At 35.7% G+C, this 22,519-nt stretch overlaps 2 protein-coding genes across 8 annotated transcripts in view; both read right to left on the bottom strand.

Moving 5' to 3' along the window:
* fmnl2a (formin-like 2a) overlaps positions 1-10,779 on the bottom strand; it is a 50,616-nt gene extending 39,837 nt beyond the window's left edge. For all 7 annotated transcript variants that reach the window (XR_008907299.1, XM_056754718.1, XM_056754721.1 and 4 more), the window contains exon 1: positions 10,425-10,779. Coding sequence is in view for 6 of the 7 variants with exons in the window: in XM_056754718.1 (XP_056610696.1) it covers positions 10,425-10,538 (114 nt within the window). In the remaining variant the exon portion in view is untranslated. The remainder of the gene's footprint in view (positions 1-10,424) is intronic.
* Positions 10,780-12,017: 1,238 nt separating this feature from the next.
* Positions 12,018-22,519, bottom strand: part of mylka (myosin, light chain kinase a) — a 63,056-nt gene continuing 52,554 nt past the window's right edge. The window contains exons 19-32 of the mRNA XM_056755924.1: positions 21,414-21,461; positions 20,630-20,757; positions 20,272-20,428; positions 18,717-19,022; positions 17,660-17,695; positions 17,449-17,539; positions 16,656-16,859; positions 15,638-15,855; positions 15,344-15,467; positions 15,055-15,207; positions 14,365-14,488; positions 13,966-14,056; positions 13,332-13,457; positions 12,018-12,814 (exon numbers count right to left, since the gene is read on the bottom strand). Of these exons, the coding sequence (XP_056611902.1) occupies positions 12,582-12,814; positions 13,332-13,457; positions 13,966-14,056; positions 14,365-14,488; positions 15,055-15,207; positions 15,344-15,467; positions 15,638-15,855; positions 16,656-16,859; positions 17,449-17,539; positions 17,660-17,695; positions 18,717-19,022; positions 20,272-20,428; positions 20,630-20,757; positions 21,414-21,461 (2,039 nt within the window). The 3' untranslated portion in view covers positions 12,018-12,581. The remainder of the gene's footprint in view (positions 12,815-13,331; positions 13,458-13,965; positions 14,057-14,364; positions 14,489-15,054; positions 15,208-15,343; positions 15,468-15,637; positions 15,856-16,655; positions 16,860-17,448; positions 17,540-17,659; positions 17,696-18,716; positions 19,023-20,271; positions 20,429-20,629; positions 20,758-21,413; positions 21,462-22,519) is intronic.

Here is a 22,519-nt window from a genome sequence, read left to right as displayed (position 1 = left end):
AAAAACAAAAATGTGAATCTGGCTTCAGAAACTAGCTCTTCCAACATGCTCTACAAACTGCTGCAAGAGTCATGATTAATTTCCAAAATATAACAAACATCATGTCGACAAATAAAGTCAAGTCAACAAGTTCACCTCATCATTATGTTGTGAGACCATGAAGGTTGACTGACCTCCCCACCTGGGTCAAAACAACATGAGGCAGAAACAGCCATGAGTTACCAGACTGAGACAACAGATGAGCCGATTGCTGGGATGAGATCTGGGATGAATCTAAGCAGACACACAGGTCTTTCCTTCTGTAAGATGAATGTCATGAATGTGGGACTTTATGCTCTTACGCCTAAACACCATGCGTCAGCTAACAGCCCTGTTTCATCTTCTAGAACTTTGACAACTGTATATGCTTTATATGCACCAAAAAAAGTATATTGCAACTACTCTCTCTTTGACTAATCAAACACTCGAGTGCCTTTTCAGTCACAATAACATCTGGATTCACAAACACCTCACCCAGCCAAAGCAAACACATCCACACCATCTTTGCACAGAGCTCAAGGCCGCGCTGCAGTTTCTCACAGCGGTCCCATTGGCCAACACCATGATCCCAGGAGCACCCATAATCCACTGCATGACACTGATGAGGGCAGAGAGCCCTTGCAGCAGCCAGTCAGAGCAGTCGCTCATTGACCAGCCTGCATGTGACATCATCATCTCCGGCACAATACAGACTCCCATCGGAGGTGATAAGACTGGGGAGTGTATGACACTATAAAGAGGCATTATGTCGAGAAGGTCGGTGAACAATGTGTGAGTTAATCAGTATACATAATGTACAAACACTTCACTGCACATTTAGCTCATTGGAGACTATAATCAGCAAGAAAACTGAAAGTGACTTGGACCTTGCATGAGGTGATATCGGATTATTATACCGTGTAATTTTACACACAATGGATCTGTAAAATCAACACTTCTCCTGCACTACTAGTATAATTTTGATGAAATGGCAGCATACACTTTAAATGATGGAATAGTTCACTCAAAAAAATATTTTTGCTGCCTGTTCAATTTACTTAACTTGCTTAAGTTAAATCAACACAACTTTTGGAAAACAAGATGTCAACAACATAATTGTTTTATTTTTAGTCATATAATAGAATCCATTTATGTTGGGACAACATAAAGAAGTTGTGTTGTGTTAACATAAAATAGTTATAATGGCGCAGAGGAATTATATTTCCCAGCATGCTTTGCGTATAACTGCACTTTGACAGTTATTTTCTTATAAGTGTTATTACACATAAGTGTTATTTATGCATTTTTCAGTACAAAGAAACACTTGTTAGTGTTTAATGTTCATTTATCTTAAAAGGTTTGAAGAGTTAGTTATATTTTTGAGTTTGGTGGATACCATTGTTCAGAGAAGCGCTGCCTTTGGTTAGGTCGTGGGCGGTTACAATTATTTTATTGCATTTCTGTTTGAGTTCTATTATCTCAATCTATTCTTATTGAAGTTAAATGAGATAATGTCTAATTAATGTAAAAAAATTATAATATAAAAAAATGTTGAACATATCATTTTATTTTAGTGTAGGTAACACACAAATTAATTTAATCAAGATAACTAGAAAAGTAACTAGAAAAGTTTTCCTTAATTTAATTAAGTTTGTTAAACAACTTTTTTTGCGGCAGTAACAGAAAAACAAACGCAACTGCAGGTAATATGTGTGAAATCATATAACATGGGCAGAGTCTCACTGGGGAATTTGCAGTGAGTGAATTACCTGTGAACTAAAAACAAACCTTATATATACCACCTACCAAGAAGTTCTTTGTTTACTTTTTCTATTTGGATTATTGGGAAAATCAATATTAATTATAACTTGTTTTTCTTTATAAAAGTAGACAGAACGTTAATGCCCTTGTGTTTGCAGATAGCTTTGGTTTTATAATTAATTTGATTCAGGGCTGTCAAACAATTAATCACGATAAATCGCATCCAAAATAAAAGTTTGTGTTTACATAATATTTGTCTGTGTACAGTACATAATAATCTTGTATTTAAAAACACATTCAAATACATGCATATAGAAAAATAAAATAGAAAATCATTTATATTATTCCTAAATATAAATAAATACATAATTTTATAGATAAATATTTCCTAAATATTTATACATGTATGTGCATGTGTTTATAAATACAAAATGAATATCCACAGAACACAGAAGTATATTATATAATCACAAACTTTTATTCTGTATGCGATAAGTCGCGACTGACAAGTCGAGATTGACAAGAAATATTTTAAGTTAAAATTGTTAATGCTACTATGTAAAGGAAATACTGTTGTAAAAAGCACATTATTTGTTAAAAGTGTTTTCAAATAAAATCTTATTGCACTTTTGTTCATATAGCGGTATATAGCATATAGCAAAATACACTACTTTTGAATTCAATGCTTAAAAATGCGATCAACCATGATTAGTCAAAGAAAAGTCATGTGACTAATTAAAGATGTTAATTGTTCCACTTCTTGTTATATGAAGGGGGTCATAGTACACCGATGCTGACAATAACATTGATATTAAAAGCCATGATTATCAATATTGTGTTAACACTACATATAATAATATCATAAATTATTCAGCACCCATTTGTCTTGGCTGCAAACTCTCTGTCTCTCCGCCTACCTAACCTCACATGCTGAGTGGAATTCATTCAAAAAGAGAAAACACAAAATAAACTCATTGTGTTAGCTATACTTTTGTGTTACTATTACTTCATTTGAATGATATTATGTAATTGGAATGCATGTTAAAAAAAATATTGCATTGTACATTCCAGAAACTATCCTTCTGGATTGTGTTTTACATCATTATCAACATCAGCACCACCACACCAGCCATAGCGGCCAGTTTCTGCTGAATATGCAGTGTGTTTATCCACATTAGTGTTACACCACTGGCTTTCGGCCCTCCGAGATTCTTCCCCGCTATGGCCAATTAGCTCAGAGAACAGCCTGTCGCTCAGACCACATGTAATCAAAGACCCTGAATAACCCCGCTGGTCAATGAATGGATAGATGAATATAGAGTAAGGAGGAGTGGATGGCAGGGTTAGTGCCAGGCTCTGCTCTGAGACAGAATAAAGACTTTCTGTGTTTCTCCGGCTGCTGCACGGGACTAACATCTGTTTTTAAGCCCCTGCTGAAGGGCGAGCAGCTATTGTTCATAGAGATTAATTAAGAGTCAGGAGGAGAACAGGCCTGTGACCACAATATTAATCATACAAACACAGCACAGGGAAACATGACTTAGCTTTTACAGCAGAAAGCATCTTCACATTATATAATATTATATTATATGTTATGTTATGTTATATATTAATATTACATTATATAATATATTGTCCTTTAATATAATATATAATATATTATCCTTAAATGTAATATAATAAAATATCATATCATATAATATCATATAATTAGGGCTGTCAAACGAGTAATTGTGATTTATCGCATCCAGAATAAAAGTTTGTGTTTACGTAAATACATGTTGTTGTACTGTGCATATTAATTTTGTATCTATGAACACATACACATAAATGCATATATTTAATAAAAATATTTAATATAACAATTGGTAAACGTTTATTTAGAATTTTCATGTTTGGGTCACTTTAATAGGAGAAATGTTCGTCTTGAGAAAAACCCCTAGAATGTTTTTAATACAGTGCTGCCTTGCAAAACTCAAATCCAGCACAACTTTCAATGACGGATATAATGAGATAATAAATGCTAACCCTATGATGTCATGTGGCAGACATTGCTATGCTTATTCTGCATATTGTATTGCAGCAGTCACTGCTTAACATTGTGCACATACGTTCACTGTCACCATTGTTCACCAGTGCGTTGAGTTTGTATACTGTCGACTTACCTTTTCAGTACAATAGACACATTATACGCATAATGAAGAAGGTTAGTGTGTCCATGAGGCTACAAATGACATCACAAAGCCAAATAACAAAAAAACATCAGTTGCAAAAGGACAATGTGTTTAACTGTGGAGACCAATTGTAGCTCCTTCCCCCTGTATCAGTAAACAACAAAGTTTAAGTATGACAACAAACTTCATAAAATGTAACTCATAAGTACAGAGTAAAAATTAACTTTATATTTTGTATATGTTCCACAACATGAGGAACGACACGAGTGTGAATAAATGATGACAGAATTATTGGGTGAACCCTCAACCAACTGGCTAGGTTCTAACAGAAATGTTGACTGAGAACCGTCATTCTTTTGAACCCCATTAGTGCAACTTCATCTATGTGAATTTTTTCTCTATTTTTAACCGGAGCTAAGTTCTCTAAAGGGATTCACTAAGGGCTGTATAGGAGGAAAAATCACCCCCTCTTTACAGGAAGAAACGGCCTTAGTGTTTAATTCACAGCATCTGGCAAACAAAAGCACGCTGACTGATCCTTTAATACACGGCTTAAGACTCGGTTCGCTCTGTGTGGCCTGCACACCGGCTCAAAAGCATTGCCTACCAACTCTGCAGATGACTGAACATGAACTTAGACTGAGAATTTAGAGATCAGACCACCAAAAAATTGATGTTGTCTTACAGAAAACCACTTTAGACAGCAGGCATTATTATTCTCCATAAGAGATGCATGCTGTGTATGTAATACTCCACCCCACCCAAACCCATCCAAAGCTAAACCTACAACTAAAAAAGGAAAATGACAAATTATATTTTTCAAGTGTCCTTGTTAAACCAGGAAATCTCAGTGTTTGAGATTTCAAAAGATTTGCCATAAAATATAGAATTTGCTATAAAAAGTGATGAAACAACTGTTGACAAGTAAACCCAATACCAAATTAGCTTATGACTTCCATTCTTTCCTCATAAATACAGAATTATACAATAATTACCATCAATTGTGATCCATATCCATAATATACTTTCATTGTATTGAATCCAACCAACAAGATTTCCATTAGATGTTCCAAATAATAGGTTTGGAATGATGTTTGAACAAACTATTACACAACCAACCAGCAGAATTCTCAGGCCTGTATGTCCCCGTAGCTACTGTACATGTTTACAACACATTTTTCATGTAATGCATTTGGCAGACTCCTAAACCATGTAACTAACAGTGCTTTTAAGGTATTTTATAAATCCGTTTTTGCATTACCAAGGAATAAGATCCCTGTTGATGGTACCATGCACAACCAGCTACAAAAAAAAAGGGAAGAGAGATTCATGAAAACCAACAGCATTGTTACAAATCTAAGGCAACTTCTTTCAGCTCAACGTGTTCACATTATTCATATTTGGAGGCTTAGATGTCTAGATTCTTCCAAATTTATTTAAAAAATGAACATCTAAGGCCCTTATTCAGTAAAGGTGTCTAAATGTTATTTTATGAGTTTCTTAACTTCTTTAAAAACAAAGCTGTAATGCTTCTAGTCAAGCAGTCAGTCTCATACTTGGAACAAGCTCTATCCTGTTGGTTCGGGGTTTAATAAATCATGGCAAACTTGACTTGACTTTTTTTGCAAACAATAAACGTGGGACACATTCCTTTTCATTTGAAAGTGATTTTTGTCATTCTTTAGCATGAAGAAACACTAGCGTGCCATCGCTATGGTAATGAGACTGACTCCTGGAGACACATTCAGGTCTGCAATACATTACTCAATTGCAAACGTGGCTGTGTGTACAGGTTTTATATTTAAACAGCGACATCCACCCACCAAATGAATCTATTTAGAGCCAAAAGCAAGTATAACTTTAGCTCTGTCGTCCTCTTGAGCACTAAGGTTTGTTACAGTCAAATTAACTGTGCAATACCCATCACATGAGTATAAACATTACAATGTTTTTATAATGGAACTAGACTTATATCTTGCATCTGAATATCTTTCTGGCCTTTCACTTGTTTCTTCACATTAAACTTCGATAAGAGAAAGTACTTTGAAACATTACAAAGTCACCGTTTAGAACAAAACAAAAGAAAAATAGAAAAGCACATTTAAGACTCACGCCTTACTTTCATGGCCGAGGTCACATATTGTGTTCCTTTGAGCTTTGATTTCAAAACAGTATTTCATCGTGTACAGAAATAAAGGGGCTGTCTCAATGGACACCAGTTCAAAAGACACTCCCTTTTACTGTATTGAAAGAATGCTTCTAGAAAAACTAGCAATGACACTTATCTCTTTTGTTGACAAGCTTTTGCAGCCTTTGATCTGGCTTTCCGATTATCCAGATAATAAAAATACAAATTAAGGGGCAGAAACCAGATGAATGAGAGAAAACAAGGCGTTGGCCAGATAATAAATATAAAAATCTTTTAAAAACTTGTTTTAAAAGCATGCACCAGATCAGATATTTTAAACTGTACTTAGTGTATAAATGTTAAAGGGTTTCATATAACAAATAACATTTGCAACATGTTCTATGAAAGTTAAGACTGAAGGTACCTTAAATGTCAAATGGTGTAACTGGCAAAGAATGAGAGATATTATGTATTTTATCCACATTGATGGAATGTAAACATGCATCATAAATAATTTAATTTCAAATATTACACAAAATTTTATTATAGTGATCTTTAAATTTAAATGTAATGATATTTTACAATGTTTATTGGGACATATGCTGAAATAATCTTTGACAAACTATGTAAAACAGGTTAAACATCATATTAAGACACTAAACTATGCATCTCTTTTATTCCATATTATACTCAAAAGATTGTGAAATTGCTGACTCAATTATACATGAAGAATCAGTGTATGAATCTCAACAATGGTAACAATCAACAAAAGAAATGCTTCATGCTGCAATGCATGCTGTGTAACATCATAGTACAAAACTCATTCATGACTCCCAGCATGCCTTGCAGTTAATCTGAATTAGTTTGATGAATATCACCATTGTTTAGGTTTGTATGTTGACCGGTGATGTCTAAGTGTGGCAACACATTTGTCTTTTTATTTTATCACAGTATCTTTGCATTTAAGAACCAGGACATTCAAATCAGTCATTAAAGATCAAATTCCACATTATTTAATTTCACTTCTCATCTTTATCAAAGCTTGATAGATATCACAAAAACTTCACTATAAAGCATCTCTTCTTTTCTTATTAATGCACGAGTGTTCTTATTGAAATACTATTTTAAACACTACAAGAGAAAAGAGATTTAATTTGTTCAAAATCAGGGATCAAGAGCCCAACTACAGGAAACACTGATCACAATAATGGTGGTTTGTTGAAATGTTAATTTTTTTGATTTGAACCAAGCCATAAATATAACTTGAAAAATACTAATAAAATTGCTTGTAACAACAAGTTTTCTAAAGTTGAAGTCTTTTTTTTAAGTTGATCCAAAGTTTCACTTTTTTCAGTGTTTTTTTCCCTTTGTATAATTATATTTTTGTGAAAAATACTGGTTACTTCAATTGACACAAAGCAGTTACACCACTTGACCATGTTGCTTCTATAAAGCCAAAGACCACTGTGAACAAGTTCAGCTGAAGTGATTTTATTTGAATTATTTGGAATCAAGTTTATACAGTCACACCACATTGACATTTCTGCAATCCTTCCCCAAATATTCTCTCAAAATGAATTAAAAACCGGAGTGTTGGTCTTGGTCCTCCAAAAGAGATTTTAAGTAACTTGCTAATTTATTTTGAAATTTTAATTATTTTAAATGTAATTCAACCACAGGAACAGAAAATAATGAGTGTCATGTCATTACCCCATATAGACTTGGTCTGACCAAACTTTCAGCAAACTCCAACCTAACCACGACTAAATCTGGCTTTTTTTGTTGGGATCTATAAGAATAAAAAGTGTCAACAACCTAAACTGAAAAACATCGTGAGCTGAACATGGCTCAGCCCAGGTGGGTGCAAAACGCATTTCCATGTCCATGAAACAAGATCATGTCATACAGACACAGCTGTAAAAACTAAAGACAACCCATACCTCATGGGACAAAAATATGTCTGTGGACCAGATAGAAGCCTGTGGGAGAGCGCCCTTGACTTGAGCCAGAAAGCAAGCACCACCTACAGTTTAACACCCTAAAATTCCCCCAGAACACCTTAGTAACTGCACAGCAATGCCCAGATAACCACTGAGACTCGCTTACATCGTGGCAGATAATTGGTCATGGGCAAGAACTGCTTACTTTTTACACAGGGAAGGTTCAACCTTTTGATGTAATTAAAGACACACCCATGCAAAGTGTAAACTTCTCTGTGGTATAATCACTGTTCCCCGCTTGGAAAGTACCATCTTCTCTTCACTGGGACTTTATTTCACATATTCTTTAGTCTGATCCCCCACATATTTTCCTCTCAGAGTAAGCATCATTAAAACATAAGAGTTGACCATTAGAAGGATCTGTGTCACTCAGCAAGGCAATTACTCAGTAGGCTTGTGGATTTTCATCAAAGCTGCGATTACAATTCTACAGTCTTCCTAATGCTTCACTCGCAGCCTGCCAAGAAGCTACATCATCCCCGAGAGCGTCTGCCAGCCTGTGACAGGACACTTTTTACACTCCTCGTGCCATTTTATTTTAACTATTGTTTCAAGAGGCATGATAATAATTTAGATTCACAGACCTTTTTAATAAAGATCTCTCTTTCTCAAAATAGATTTTTAACTCAAGATTTTTAATAATCAATATTTCAAGTCAATTCATTTATCAAGCAGGATAAGACAAAGTAAGTCATTGTTCACGAAAGAGTGAGAATAGCCATATTATCAGTTCATAGTGGTTATTATCACAAAAATACAGTATATCTAAAACCTAAGAGGCAGGTGATCATGAAACGCACAGATTAGAAATAAAAGCATCCAATCTGCTAACCCGCCAATTTTAGATTAGATTAGATTAGATTCAACTTTATTGTCATTACACATATACAGGTACAGTGTAACGAAATGTAGTTTAGGTCTAACCAGAAGTGCAATTAGCAAGTGCAGATATACAGTGTGAATAAATACAGAATACAATATTAGGAAAATAATTTACGTTGGGCATGTACTATGAAAATATGACAATCGGTATGTACTATGAACAATATATACAGAAGGCTATATACTGTGAACATTAATGTACAGGAGGTTATGAACAGATAACAATATAGACTATACAATAGTGCAAGTGACTTGAGTGTGCATTAGTTACAGACATTAGCTATTAAAGTTACAGTGCAGTAGATGAGTTAATGTGGTTATTAAAGGTACGGTGCAATACATGAGTAGATGCAGATATACAGTTACAGTGCAGTAGATTGACGTCAGTGACGTCAGTACACAATGACGTCAGTACCAGGATTCAACTCGATACACCAACCACAACAAGAACAATGTGACAAGTATTACAAATCACACATAAAGAGAAAAACAATGGACAGAGACAAAAATATTGAATGAAAAGTGGACGTCTCATTTGATAAAATGAGCCCGAGGCTGTGCGAATGAGACACCAAACCAACTCCATTTCTTTTTGAGAAGGACCGAACTGCCCCATTGCCACAAGCTGCTTTTGTCGAGGAGACCTCTTGCACGTCATCTGCCGAACAGCATGTGAGTGCGCATTAATTGAAAGAGTCTTGTGTTGGCAAAGCATCAGGTCTACGTCTGACCTACATTTATATGTGCCCATAAAACCAGCCATAGTAGACGTCCAGCACACTTCAGGTACTAATATGATACATTCTTTGCATTCTTCAGACACGCAGACAATTGCAAATGCCTACTTCATGACATCATTTCCTGTGCTATATTCAACTCATCCCTTCACTGGAAGGAACAGGACAAGTAGAGGGATTGTTTGAAAACAGCTGTTGTTGACCGTGGTGAATTATCGTTTAAAAAAGCTGATGCACTTTGTCTGAATGATGAAACTGGGCATAATAGATAAAATTTTATAAAAAAAACTACATTTTAAGCAATGACTGTTAGCAAACATTTCCAGGCCAAAAAAATGGCCCACTATATAAATGAAACTAGAGATCTGTAATTCAAGTTCCTTCAGCTGCACACTGAGCTTTTGACGTTTGACACAGATAAATGGCATTTAATGTATTACTGCTCCTCTATAACAACTCAACATCCTCCCTTTCCCAACTGATGACGAAATAAAATGTAGAAATGAATACGAACAAATCCTTTACGACTCTTCTGTCGCCCCTGCTACCAGACGGACTCAACTTGAACTTGGACTACTTCCAACTAAACTGAATAAAACATCACAGAAAAGAGCGAGCAGAATAGAAGCAAACTAACAGTTAACCTAAAAGTAAACGTTCAACGTGTCTTTCTATGACTCATTTTGGCTAAAAAATATAAAATATATAAAAGCATACAACGAACCAAAACGAGCGCAAATCTCTCCTCCAGTTCCCCCGGGTCGGGCATGGGCAGTTTGAGGGGCATGTGATGTCCTCTGGTGTCTGTTTGTTGGTTCATACTGCCTGCGTTCCCCATCTCTCCTCCGGTACCTAATCACGCTCTTGTTATGAGAGTTTGTCCTGTTTATGTCCAGTATGCGATATAACTTTATCTGAGCTCGATCACTTCATGGAGAACAGCAGCACGGTCCGCGCGCAGCAGCATTATAACTTCACACAGGCAAGAAGAACGCAAATGAAGTCTTCATATTGCACAATGTCGGTACCACTCCCATTGATCTCTAATATTCCTCATGATTCAGCCTCAGCTTTACAGACTGAAGCGCACTTCAGCTGGTAACTACAGGCGCGCCGCTACACTCCGCCCCCTGAGAAGATTGACCAATCCTGCGAAGGCTTGGCTCATGAATGTTAATAATGTATCGCATACAGTAGGTTTAGTTTGCATCATTGTAGCAGACGTCACATGGGGGCTATTTTCTATTATTCTATACTTTTGTATCTTTATTTTAAATGTCATTTGCATCATAAATATTGTGCAAGCAAAACTTTCACTAAAACACTCTCGTCATCAGTTAAAAATGAACAATGTGATAAAAGAGATAAATGATTATAGGAATTAAAGTTGTTTTGTCATGTTATTCAGTTTGAGAATATCTACTTTAAGAGTATGCTTATTTCCTAGCACACGGTTATGTTGATGTTATTTTGTAGCACCATCTAAAGGACGTGGTGACACTGTGCACATCCTCACGACATTTTATTTATGTACTGTATATACCTTGTAGGAATTTATAAATGAATAATTATTTATAAAGTAATTTCATTTTTGTATAATTAATATAAATGTCAATCAAAAAGACAATAGGCGATAAGTGGGTCTGCATGTGCACACGCAATTTTATGACGTTGTACGTTATCTTTACTGCCATACTTTCTTATTAAAGTTTGTACTTTCCTATCACAGTCCATATTTTAATGCATAGTGTGCATAGAAATTATGCTCCTGGATGAACAGCTCATAGACTAGAGACTGGATATTAAGTAGCCTGCAAGCTTGTCAAAGCATTTATGTGTCGGCATTCAATTCTTTAAACTTAAACACTTTATACAGGAGTGAAACACTTGTGGCCATTATGTACAGTAGGATTTATAAATTGAACATTAAGAACTTGGAAATTTCCTTATGGCCTACTTCCAATTCAAAGGTTTTACTTGACTAATGTTTTTGTGTCTTTCAGAACCGAAAGGTCTTGATGTACTGTAATAAATAGGTAAAAATCTCTCTGGATGCAAACAAGGTTTTCTGTGGATATCTCAACAAGCCTGGAAAATCCATTATTATTTGATTTTTCAATACTGGTCTACAGAAAAGTAAAATCAGCGGATAGTATTTCTTTAAAAAATGAAAAGATCATTTGGTTATTAGTCAGAGATCAATGGTGTGTGTACGTATTTCTTAAATGCAAATTGTACACTGTAATGTACTGAGTTTAAAAGTTCAACATAATAAGAAAGGCTTTCGACTGAGCACAAGACAAAATTGAGAACTGGATTGTGATAAAAAATTTATTCTTTAAATGTGAATAACAACATTTGTAGTGTTCTCATTACAATGCAGTCTGCACTTTTTCGAACTGGTACATAGGCCTACTGTAAAATAGAGAAATCCATCCTATAGACATTACTAATAACATGTATACAAATCTCTGATAAGTGCAGTTGTCAAGGGTGAAAACGAGGAAAAGGTCTTCAAATGAAAACACACAACCTTACATAAGTGCTTAAATAACACTTATTTGAAACATTATCTCACACAAACACACGTGTGAGTTTAGTTTAGTTAAGTTTAGTTTGGTCTGGTTGGAAAAACTTTGTTAAAAACTTTGTTATAAAAGAAAAGTTACCGATGGAACTTGTGAAATGCAAGGGTCATGCGATAATCAGATATCTGACCTTGACTGTATTAACACAAAACAAACAAACAAGAATTGGAGGTGCAATAAAAAAAACGCAGCGCAAGGTGATGGAGGTATTCCTCATCATCATTGTCAGTATCAAAAAGACAGTGTGACTAACCAAAGAAAGAGAGAAACGCTTTTTTTAACCGAAGTACCACTTATTCTTCTTCCTCCTCTTCTCCATCCATCACCTCTACGATGAGTTCAGCGGTGCAGGTTGCTTCTCCGACGCTGTTCATGGCCTTGCAGGTGTATTTTGCATCATCCTCACCACTGACCTCAGAAATGACCAGACTGCAGTTTCCATCTTCATCATAATCGATTTGAAAATGACGTGTCTCTTTAATCGGCTGGTCGTCCTTAAACCACACCACCTCTGGGTCAGGGTGACCTGATGGTAAACAATAAAATGTTTGTTATTTGTGTGGATTTTGTAGTAAGTACAAACAACATCAGGGCTTTTAGTGGATGTATGTACATATAAATATTTGAATCAGCTTATAAAATAGTTTTTTATTATGTTATAATGTTATTATTGTATTAGTTAGCTGTTTTTTTTTGTTATTATGGCTTAAATCAAAACAAACCAACTGCAGTTTGATTGATATAATTTGGAATGCTCAATAAAAAAACATGATTTTTGAGTTGAGATATTTCATTTTGGAACCAAACTCTTCATTTACACTTTTATGTATTCTAGTTTAGTAAATCAATTTGAAAACCTTTTTTTCCTCAACAAGGTCATTTTTCAAGACTCTAAATATGAATTAATTATTATTTTTGTTACATTTACTTACAACTCCAAACAACTTTGGTGTCTTAATGTATTTAATAAATATGCCGATTAAATGTTTCTTATTTTACTGTAAATGGCACTTTTACTCACAACACTGAAAATGTAAAATTACCTTCAATTTTGCAGTCGAATCGAGCAGCACTGCCCTCCACCACCTCAACATCTTTAATAACAGTGCTGAACGTGGGTTTCATTGGAACCTTCTCCTCTGATTCAATAGAAAACTGTCTATCCTCCGCTACAACAGACAAACAGCAAGATTTTACGCTATACATTTGCATATTCACTGAAAAATGTAGTCAGGTCTTGGGTTTTTTTGTTTTACCGCCAACAGTCATGTTAAACGATCAACCCTTTGACTAAGACAGAAGTCTTTACCCAAAACAATTCTGTCATTATTATTTTACCCACAAACACAAAACTGAATAAAACCTTATTCACTTTTCAAAGAGCAGCATTACCGTTCTTCCAAAATTCTGCTCTTTCAGGGAAGAAAGAGGTGAGTTTTGGAATATGATGACAGAATGTTTTTGTTTTGACCAACTTTAACCTTAAATGACTAACTTGTAATTTAGTAAAACAATGAAAAAAAGGTGGTACGCACATCAAACTGTTTACTGTAGCATTTACACATTTGATCCATAATGCGACAATGTGACTGCATTTAAAACATAATTCACAGACAGAGACACCAGTCATCTCCTATTTAAGAGGCGGTGGAGGCAGAAAAATTGTGGCAACGTTACCTTCGGTGGGGGAGCCCTTTTTGGCATGAACCCCTGCCATCAATGCCATGTTAGATAGTCGACCAATCGCTCGTACTGCATGCCCTGTTTTCTGAAGAAAAGACGACAAAACATTTAGTCTGTCACTGTGAGTGCAACACACAAGCATAAGAACTTAACAAAGAGAAGAAAATCTTGTTCAGCCACACTGTTTTCGGTGGAGCGAACCACAGACACATAAACATGATAATTCCACAATGACCCAAGCATTTGTATTCAACTATACACATTGGACAGCACACCCAATCATTAAATACCTTCTACCTAAAAAGTAATGATTTACAAATTGTAGAGATTTAGTATAAAAATTGAGCTGCCCAAAGTATGTGGAGCGCATATGCCAACAATAGGCATTCTGACCTGCCATTTTCTTCTCAGGATGTACTTCTTCATTCTCTCCTTAGAAAGCTTCTTGGCCTCCATGTTATTTGTGTCCTGCTTGAGCCACGGGTGCTGAATACACTGATCACAGGTCAGACGGGCCCTAGAGATGACCAAACATGCAGAATAAATGAAACGCTTAGTTTAAGAAGCACACAAACAAAACCAGTCCGACCAGGACTTTCCCAAATCAATTTGCATCTGTTCTTTCAAGTCTCTCCTAATCCAAAGAATAATTCATTTGTAATTTGTACAAGCAGCCTATTTTTATCTAGCAACATTTTAACGTTAAGTGCCCTCTAGTGGTGTAAAAGCGACAGCGCTGTGCTGTGTGTTGTCATGGAATTACATTTGATGTAATAAAATTAGTACAAAACTTAGTACAAAATTAAATATCCCTTTAAAAATGGTTTAAAAAACAAAAACAAAAAACATGGTTTTACTACAGTTGAAACAAACAAAAAACAAATAGTTAAAACATGATTACTATAATAAAACCATGGTTTTGCCATTAGTAGTCAATGCACCAAAAAACATGGTTACTACACTTTAACCACAAAAAAACAATTATCGTAAGTACATTTCCGTAAGGGAAATACATTAAAAAAGAACTGAACCTGACATTTTGTGAACATGCACTGGGCTTTTGCAGTAAGCCTTAAGACTCACTTCATGTTTTTCTTCAGCAAGTTGCTAATGAAGCTTTTGGCCTCATCTGAGATCTCATCAAACGCTTCATCTTCAAAATCCCACGTTGCCGAGGTTACGTTAGATAGCGTCTCATTATCATTGTCCCCCATGAACGGAGACAAACCGCTTACACTAATGAGAACAAGAGACCATGACAGAAACTAGTAAGCATCAGACTAACACTCATAGGCATTCTCAAAAAGAGAAAATATTTTGTCAAGCAAGTAAAGATCATTTCAAAGCTATTCTACAATAGCCGAATACTCACAGTATATAGCAGATAACTCCAATACTCCACATGTCTGTAGCGTAACTGATGGGCTCATAGCTGATCACCTCTGGAGCTACAAACTCCGGCGTGCCAAATAAGACTTTGAGAGATCCGGCTGTCTCTATACTCAAACGTGGGACAAAATACATTCAAGCATTTATTTTATTATAAAATGTGATATTGCCAATGTGTGACTCTGTATTCATTATGCAATGATTTTCATGCCTATACATTTTCACTTATACATAGTACTATAAGAACATCTAATAAGACCCTAGATTTTATACTGACCCAGTCTACGTGCCAGTCCAAAGTCAATGAGTTTGATTTTGCTGCCAGTTTTATTGACACACATAATGTTCTCAGGTTTGAGGTCGAGGTGGACGATGCCCTTCTTATGGATGAAGTTCACACCATCCACAATCTGCAGCATGTATTTGATCACTTCTCTCTCTGTCAGCTCAAAATCCTCATCTATGATCCGATCAAAGAGTTCTCCTCCAGATATTCTGAAAAAGACATCACATCAACGTTCAGCCAACACATCTGACCAATTCAAGCACATTTCTGCCTCAATATCTGTTACTGATGTGCTGTATTGAGTTCATAGAGCTCCAGACAATAAGCCAATACAATCTTGAGTTTTGTCAAGTAAAAAGGACTAGGATGTTGGAATTAAAGGGAAAGTTAACTTATTTTCTATAACTATAATGAAACTATAATGAAAAATTATTGGACTTTATTATTATTTGGATCCCCTTCACTCACTAATTTTGGTACACTGCAATTCGGAGCACTTGGGGATATTTCAACCCAACATAACAATTCTGTCATCATTTATTCACACTCATATGGTTTATAACCTGTATGCGACTCTTTCTTCTGTGGAAGACAACAGAAGATATTTTGAGAAATGTCTCAGTGTTTTTTTTTTGTCCGTATAATGGAAGTCAATGAGGGGGGTCAACATTCTTCAAAATATCTTCTGTTGTGTACTGCAGAAGAAACAGTTTTGGAATGACATGAAAGTGTGTAAATGATGAAATTTGTAGTTTTGGGTGAACTATCTCTTAAACAAGCACCGGGGCCTGGGCGGGCTGTTAGGGCGTTTTGAGGGATATTTGTGTTTTTATTACCTTTGTTTTGCATACTTTTTTGATCAACTGTCATAAACTATGCATCATTTTAAACCTAAAACACTCAAGATTCGTGTTCTAACTTGTTTTTGCAATCAGAACACCAGAGAAGAAAGGGTTAAATCAAATGTGAAAGAAACAGGCTAAATGAAACATTAATAATTTCTACTTACATTTCTAATACCATAACAATGTCTGTCTTCGCCTCAAAAGCATCAACACACTGCACAAGTTTTGGGTGATGAAGATCATTCATAATTGCGATTTCCTGGCGGACGTTATCCTTCTCTTTGGCAGAATACGCTTTTATGAACTTCCCAGCCCAGACTTTTTTTGTGGACTTCTCTATTAGTTTAAAAACAGTACCGAATTTCCCTCTGAAACAAAGAAAACAGTTTTTCAAAAGATATCCACTTATTTGAAACAAAGAAAAGTCGTCAGACTGAGCGGAGAACATTTGCTATAAATGATCAATGTTAACAAAATAAGACTGGTCATGATTTTGTTTCCCGAACGTTGTTTTCATGTGTATGCTCCAAAAGGTCTCGGGCAGTTAAAAGCAAGACGATTTACCACTTTTTGCCAAAATTCTTTGAAATATGTGATTTAAGGGAAGGATGAGCGATTTTTTCAAAAACCAAGTCTCTTCACATACTAACAGCAATTGCCAAATAAATGAATTAATATAAATAATTTCTTCTATGGACGGCGCAAGACAATCAAATAGTCAGTCTTAAGTTGGGATGTTGTGCTCAATGATAACTTGCTATATTATTAGCCTCTCTGAAATCGCCCTTTTTGTTTTATTCACTTTGTTGTGTTAAATTCTGGACCCTAGAACAATCCAACCATTATGGATTATAAAACGAAAATTGTTCACATCTCTATTAAGAATCTCCTTGACATATTCATTTTTGATTAAGTTAATCATGTAGTTTAGTAAACTGAGTTCAATTCCGTACTCACGTGCCCATTCGGTCTTCCACATCATACAGGTCCTTAACCTTCACGTCTGTTCTGATCGTCACGTTTCTGTATTCTCGTACTTTCTCTGATTCTGGTCAAATGGGAGAATACACAGTGATAAAATTTTAACTACTGACATTTATTTAAATTGCTGCTTTTTATATAATGCGGGATACAATTTGAAAATAGAAATGGAAAAAAAGAGACCTACCTTCATCTGAGGGCTCAGCCTCATCTTCCTTATTTTCTGTAAAATGACCAGACAACATGTTTCGTTGAAATAAACTTAACACTTTAGAATTACATTGAGTCAACATAAAGCTTTATTACTAATTCAGTATACAAGATGACATCAAGACATAAATAACATGGGGCTGAGTCCCTTAGTGGCATTTTTTCTTGGAAAGTTAAGTGTAAAAGAAAATCAAACTATTGTTTTAGGATGTTATTGGCTATTATACTGACTAAGTTTTATAAAAAACATCAAAATAACAATCTTTTAAAAAATATTTAAAAAAGTACAAAAATTATAAAAGTATACATAAAAATTAGGGATGCACGATCCTTTATTGGCCATATCAGCTGATAAATGGCCATTTTTAATGTTATATTATCGGCCGATAATAAAATTTAGGCTGAAATATTACAGCCGATAAATTATGAATCATTTTCTCCGGTTGAACCACTTAAGCTGCACACTGCTCACAGTTAAAATCCAGTACAGCGCTGTCTTTCTGTCACTTACTGCTATTAGCAAAACATTGTTGATGTATTATGTAGATTTTTATGAATGTGTAAATTATAAGAACAAAAGCCTATTGTTTGATGCTGTCTGAATTCTTTCGGTCTTGAGACCTGTTAGCCTTGTGGCTATTGAAAACACTTTTCTGGGTTGCTCTGGAAGAACATCTTTCATTTGTTTATTAAATAAACATTATACCAGAAAACTTTAAAAGTAAAAGAATCTTCTATATGTGTAAAGTAGGCTCGGTACCTGATTTTCAGGGGGGAAAAGAATGTTCAGTCTCAAAAATGTTATATTAATATTGAGATTGTATATCGGCCAATATAGGTTATCACCTTACAAAGTTTAAGAATTATCGGTAATCCTTATTGGCACACATCAGTGCATCCCTAATAAAAATACAAGTAAAATAACTATATTTGGGCGAGGGATAAAGTCCCAAAGTTTAAATCCCTGACCAACATATAACTTTTTCAACTATACTGCCACACAATACTCTTGCTGGCCACTGGAAGGCGCTCACCATCTTCAGCCTCCTGGCCAACCTGCACAGGCTCAGATTCAGCGCTGGGTTCTCCTACCCCATAAATATTTACAGCTCTCACTCGCAACTTGTACTGTCTGTCCGGAAGCAGGTTCTGCACATTGTATGAAGTGCTATTACAGGATGCCAGATCTGTCCACTGCTTATTCACAGAGTTCCATATCTCCAGGTTGTAGGACTGGACTGCGCTGCCACCGTCGTACGTCGGCCCGTACCAAGACAGAGTAAGGCTGGACTTACGGATGTCCGAGGCTGCTGGGACACGGGCGGGTGGGTCAGGCTTATCTGCAAAGAAAGGGGTCACAGGAAAAGCTCATTAATTATCGATAGAAAACACTATAACATGAAGGAATCTAAACCCAGTGCACTGTTAGGATGTCAACATAGCCTCTGTAGGGTTATAGTGACTAGCACAGGAAACACTACATTCATGTTTCTACTCAAATCTTCTAAGACCTTTCTTTAAAAAGAAATGAATCCCTCAAATCAAATTACACAATTGCGTTCCAAATCAGTTATTTTGCCAGTTTGTGTTTGGCCGTGCAAATATATTGTGAGAATGTGATATGTAAAGGATGATGAACATACAGCCAGTTGTTATCGCAGAAATAAGCACCAACAGTGTGATGAGGACCTGACGCGAATCGGGTTCTTGCAACATGAGAAAAAAACTGGACATCAAATGTAAATTTGTAATATTTTTAAGCTCATTTTTATCGAATGCAGAGCTTCCACGAGGAAAAGCCAATTACTTTAGGTTTTAAGGTTAGAAATGACATTCAAATATCACGAACAGATCATTTGTCAATATAATGCATATATGTTATTATTACACGGCGCTCTGGAATACTTGATTCTGATTGGCCAGTTTTGACTTTTCAAGGTTCGTTATTCTCAGAGGATAATCGCTCGAAACGAATAACACCCAGATGCTGCAAATCATTTTGACATGTAAAGTTAAATATTACACAAAATGAAATGTAAATATTTCTTTTAATCACATATATGACCTTATATTTACAAATGATTAAACCAAATTGAATGTTTGTGACATTTAAATGTCATTTCTTACCTTAAAACCCAAACTAAACAGCTTTTCCTTGCGGAAGGTCTGCATTAAGTAAAAATTAGCTAATAAGCTATTTCAAATTCACATTTCATGACCAGTTTTTTCCCATGTGGCAAGTAGCCGTGAAATACGTGGGATAATGTACAAGCATACGGCTGTAATCGTGAAATAGGCCCCTTCAGTGGGTCCCTCCATTATTCCTTACCTAAAAGTCATATTTATATTTCATTTGTCAAAAAAACCTGTCAAAGTTATTTCGTGTATCAGCGTTATCGTGTGTTATAGTTTTGAGGGGTTGTTATATGGGAATAACGAACCTGCAAATGTCGCGACTGGCCAATCAGAATCAAGCATTCCAATGTGGCGTGTAATAATACAGCATCAAAAATAACAGATCAGAAAAATGTGTTTTTCTCATGGCAAATTTGTACACCAATAAAAATCTGACATGTATGAGGTAATTACCGACTATAGTGAGATTGAGAGCGGCCTGTCTTGCGCCCCAGCTGTTTTTGATCTCAATTGTGTAGCATCCGCAGTGTTCCTGTTGTCCTTCTGGGATGGTCAGCTGACTGCTGCAGTCTGCGCTCAGAATCGAGATGCCATCCTGACCCTCCTGAATCTGCACAAGACCCATCAACATTCCATTTGAAACTTTTGGACGTTTGGACTTTCAAAGGATGATGACTAATCGCCTAAACGGCATTTCTAAGAAAGCCAATTTACGAGTTCAACGACTGACAGAGTGAATCTTTTTCTTCTGTAATGTCAACAACACACAACCAGAGATTTCCACACATGTTGAAGATGAAATTACTCTTACTGGTTTGCGGAACTTGAGCCAGGTGCAGCTGATGGGCGGAGCTCCAGTGAATTTACACAACAGATTGACCTGCTGACCGGCCAAGATCTTCATATCATCAGGGAACTGCAGGATCTGAGGAGGAGCACCTGACACGAATACACACATGGACTTAAAACTCCATTTACATGGATTCATGGTGCATTGGCTTCCAAAGAGGGAAAACATTATGGGGGGTCCCAGCCTTTAATGTTAGGGGTGTCTTGATCAAAAACAACTTGCACTGACATATCTTAAGATATCTTATCTTATATCGGTGTGACTGTTTTGTTATAAGGTGCCTAAAGTATTATTAGTTGTAAAATATGTTTTTTAAAAACTACTTGATTTAACCAATGCCCAGTCCTGGTTAAAACTAATCCCTGTCTGGGAAACCGCTCCCAAAAGTTCCCATAAAGTGATAGTTCACCCCAAATTGTTTTTACTGCCATCATTTTCTCACTTCAAACCTGTCTGACTTCCTTTCTTCCACAGAACAAAAAAGAAGATATTTTGAAGAATGTTGTTCACTTGCTTTAGTTTAGTGTCCATACAATAGAGGTGAATGGAGGCCGCAGCTGTTTGGTTACACACTCTCTTCAAACTGTCTTCTCTTGTGTTGATGACCTCATTTTCATTTTTGGGTGGACTACAGTATCACGATAAGTAAATCTTCACGCAAGTAAGATTATTATCACCATGTCACAGATGCTGTTATCAATCCTGAATTATATCTGACCTGGATTATCACTTCAAACTTTCTTACCTTGTTTTGGCAGCGTTTTTGGTTGCGGTTTCTTTATTTTGGCCTCATCTGCAGTTAACAATACAAGAAGCAAAAAAAGTGAATTTTCACCTGACACGTTGGGCAGTTTCACAGAGAACATGAGATAAACATACAACATTAGCCTCGCCACATAAACAAGGTTTATAAACTCCATTTGTCTCACAAGCAAGAGATTATTAAAATGTTCAAAATCAATATTCCATTGAAAAAAATTGAAGACATTTTACACAATTCTCTTTAATACTATGTGATTGTGACTTAACAATAATGGATTCAACCAATGACCACTGTACTGGAAAATACAGGGGAAAAACAATTCAGAGTTTATTTTATGATAACGATCATCTGAACAGTTTTACTCAAACATACTTGAAATGAAAAGTTTAATTATTCATATACCTCCACCACATGCATTTATGTAGAAATGTCATAACACACACATACTGCACATGTTAACATGTCAATCAGATCAACACGTAGATTTTAAACATTTGAGAGAATGTAGACTCGAGATGTTTTCTCTGGATGTTCTAAGAGAGATCAGCTGCTAAGGTTCTTTGCTCTTCGCCTTTTTTGGTCATACTAAAAATATCCCCCCAAGAATTCAGGAAATAACTCCTGCCACTATTTATTTTGCTTCTGATTGCTGTCGTGAAACAACGTGAAGGCAAAGCCAACGAACACAGAGTAGTGCAGTGGAAATGAAACAAATCTGATGTGTAGAAATCTTCAAATGTTTTTCAATCAGTTGTAAGACGTTCCGATTTCATCCTTCTCGAGAAGAGAGCGATATGTACAGACAACAATATAAGAGATTTTACAGTGGCAACTAAAAACTGTATAGCAACTAAAAACTGAAACAAACACACAGAGAGCTGTAGCATCCCCACTTTTATGTCTCACTGTTTAGTCTGTATAGACCACTTCATCAAAGATATATGTTTAAAATCCTGACAACACTTGGGAGAACAGATAATCTTTGCCCTCTGCCTAACCCTTTTAAACAAATCCGCTAATATAAATCTACTTCACAATGTCAACCGACACTGAAGACAACCAGATTGTAAGAGAGTAGTCACAAATAT

The sequence above is a fragment of the Triplophysa dalaica genome, chromosome 8 (genome assembly GCF_015846415.1).
Source record: "Triplophysa dalaica isolate WHDGS20190420 chromosome 8, ASM1584641v1, whole genome shotgun sequence".
Taxonomy (NCBI): domain Eukaryota; kingdom Metazoa; phylum Chordata; class Actinopteri; order Cypriniformes; family Nemacheilidae; genus Triplophysa; species Triplophysa dalaica.
This window is presented reverse-complemented; position numbering and strand designations above follow the sequence as displayed.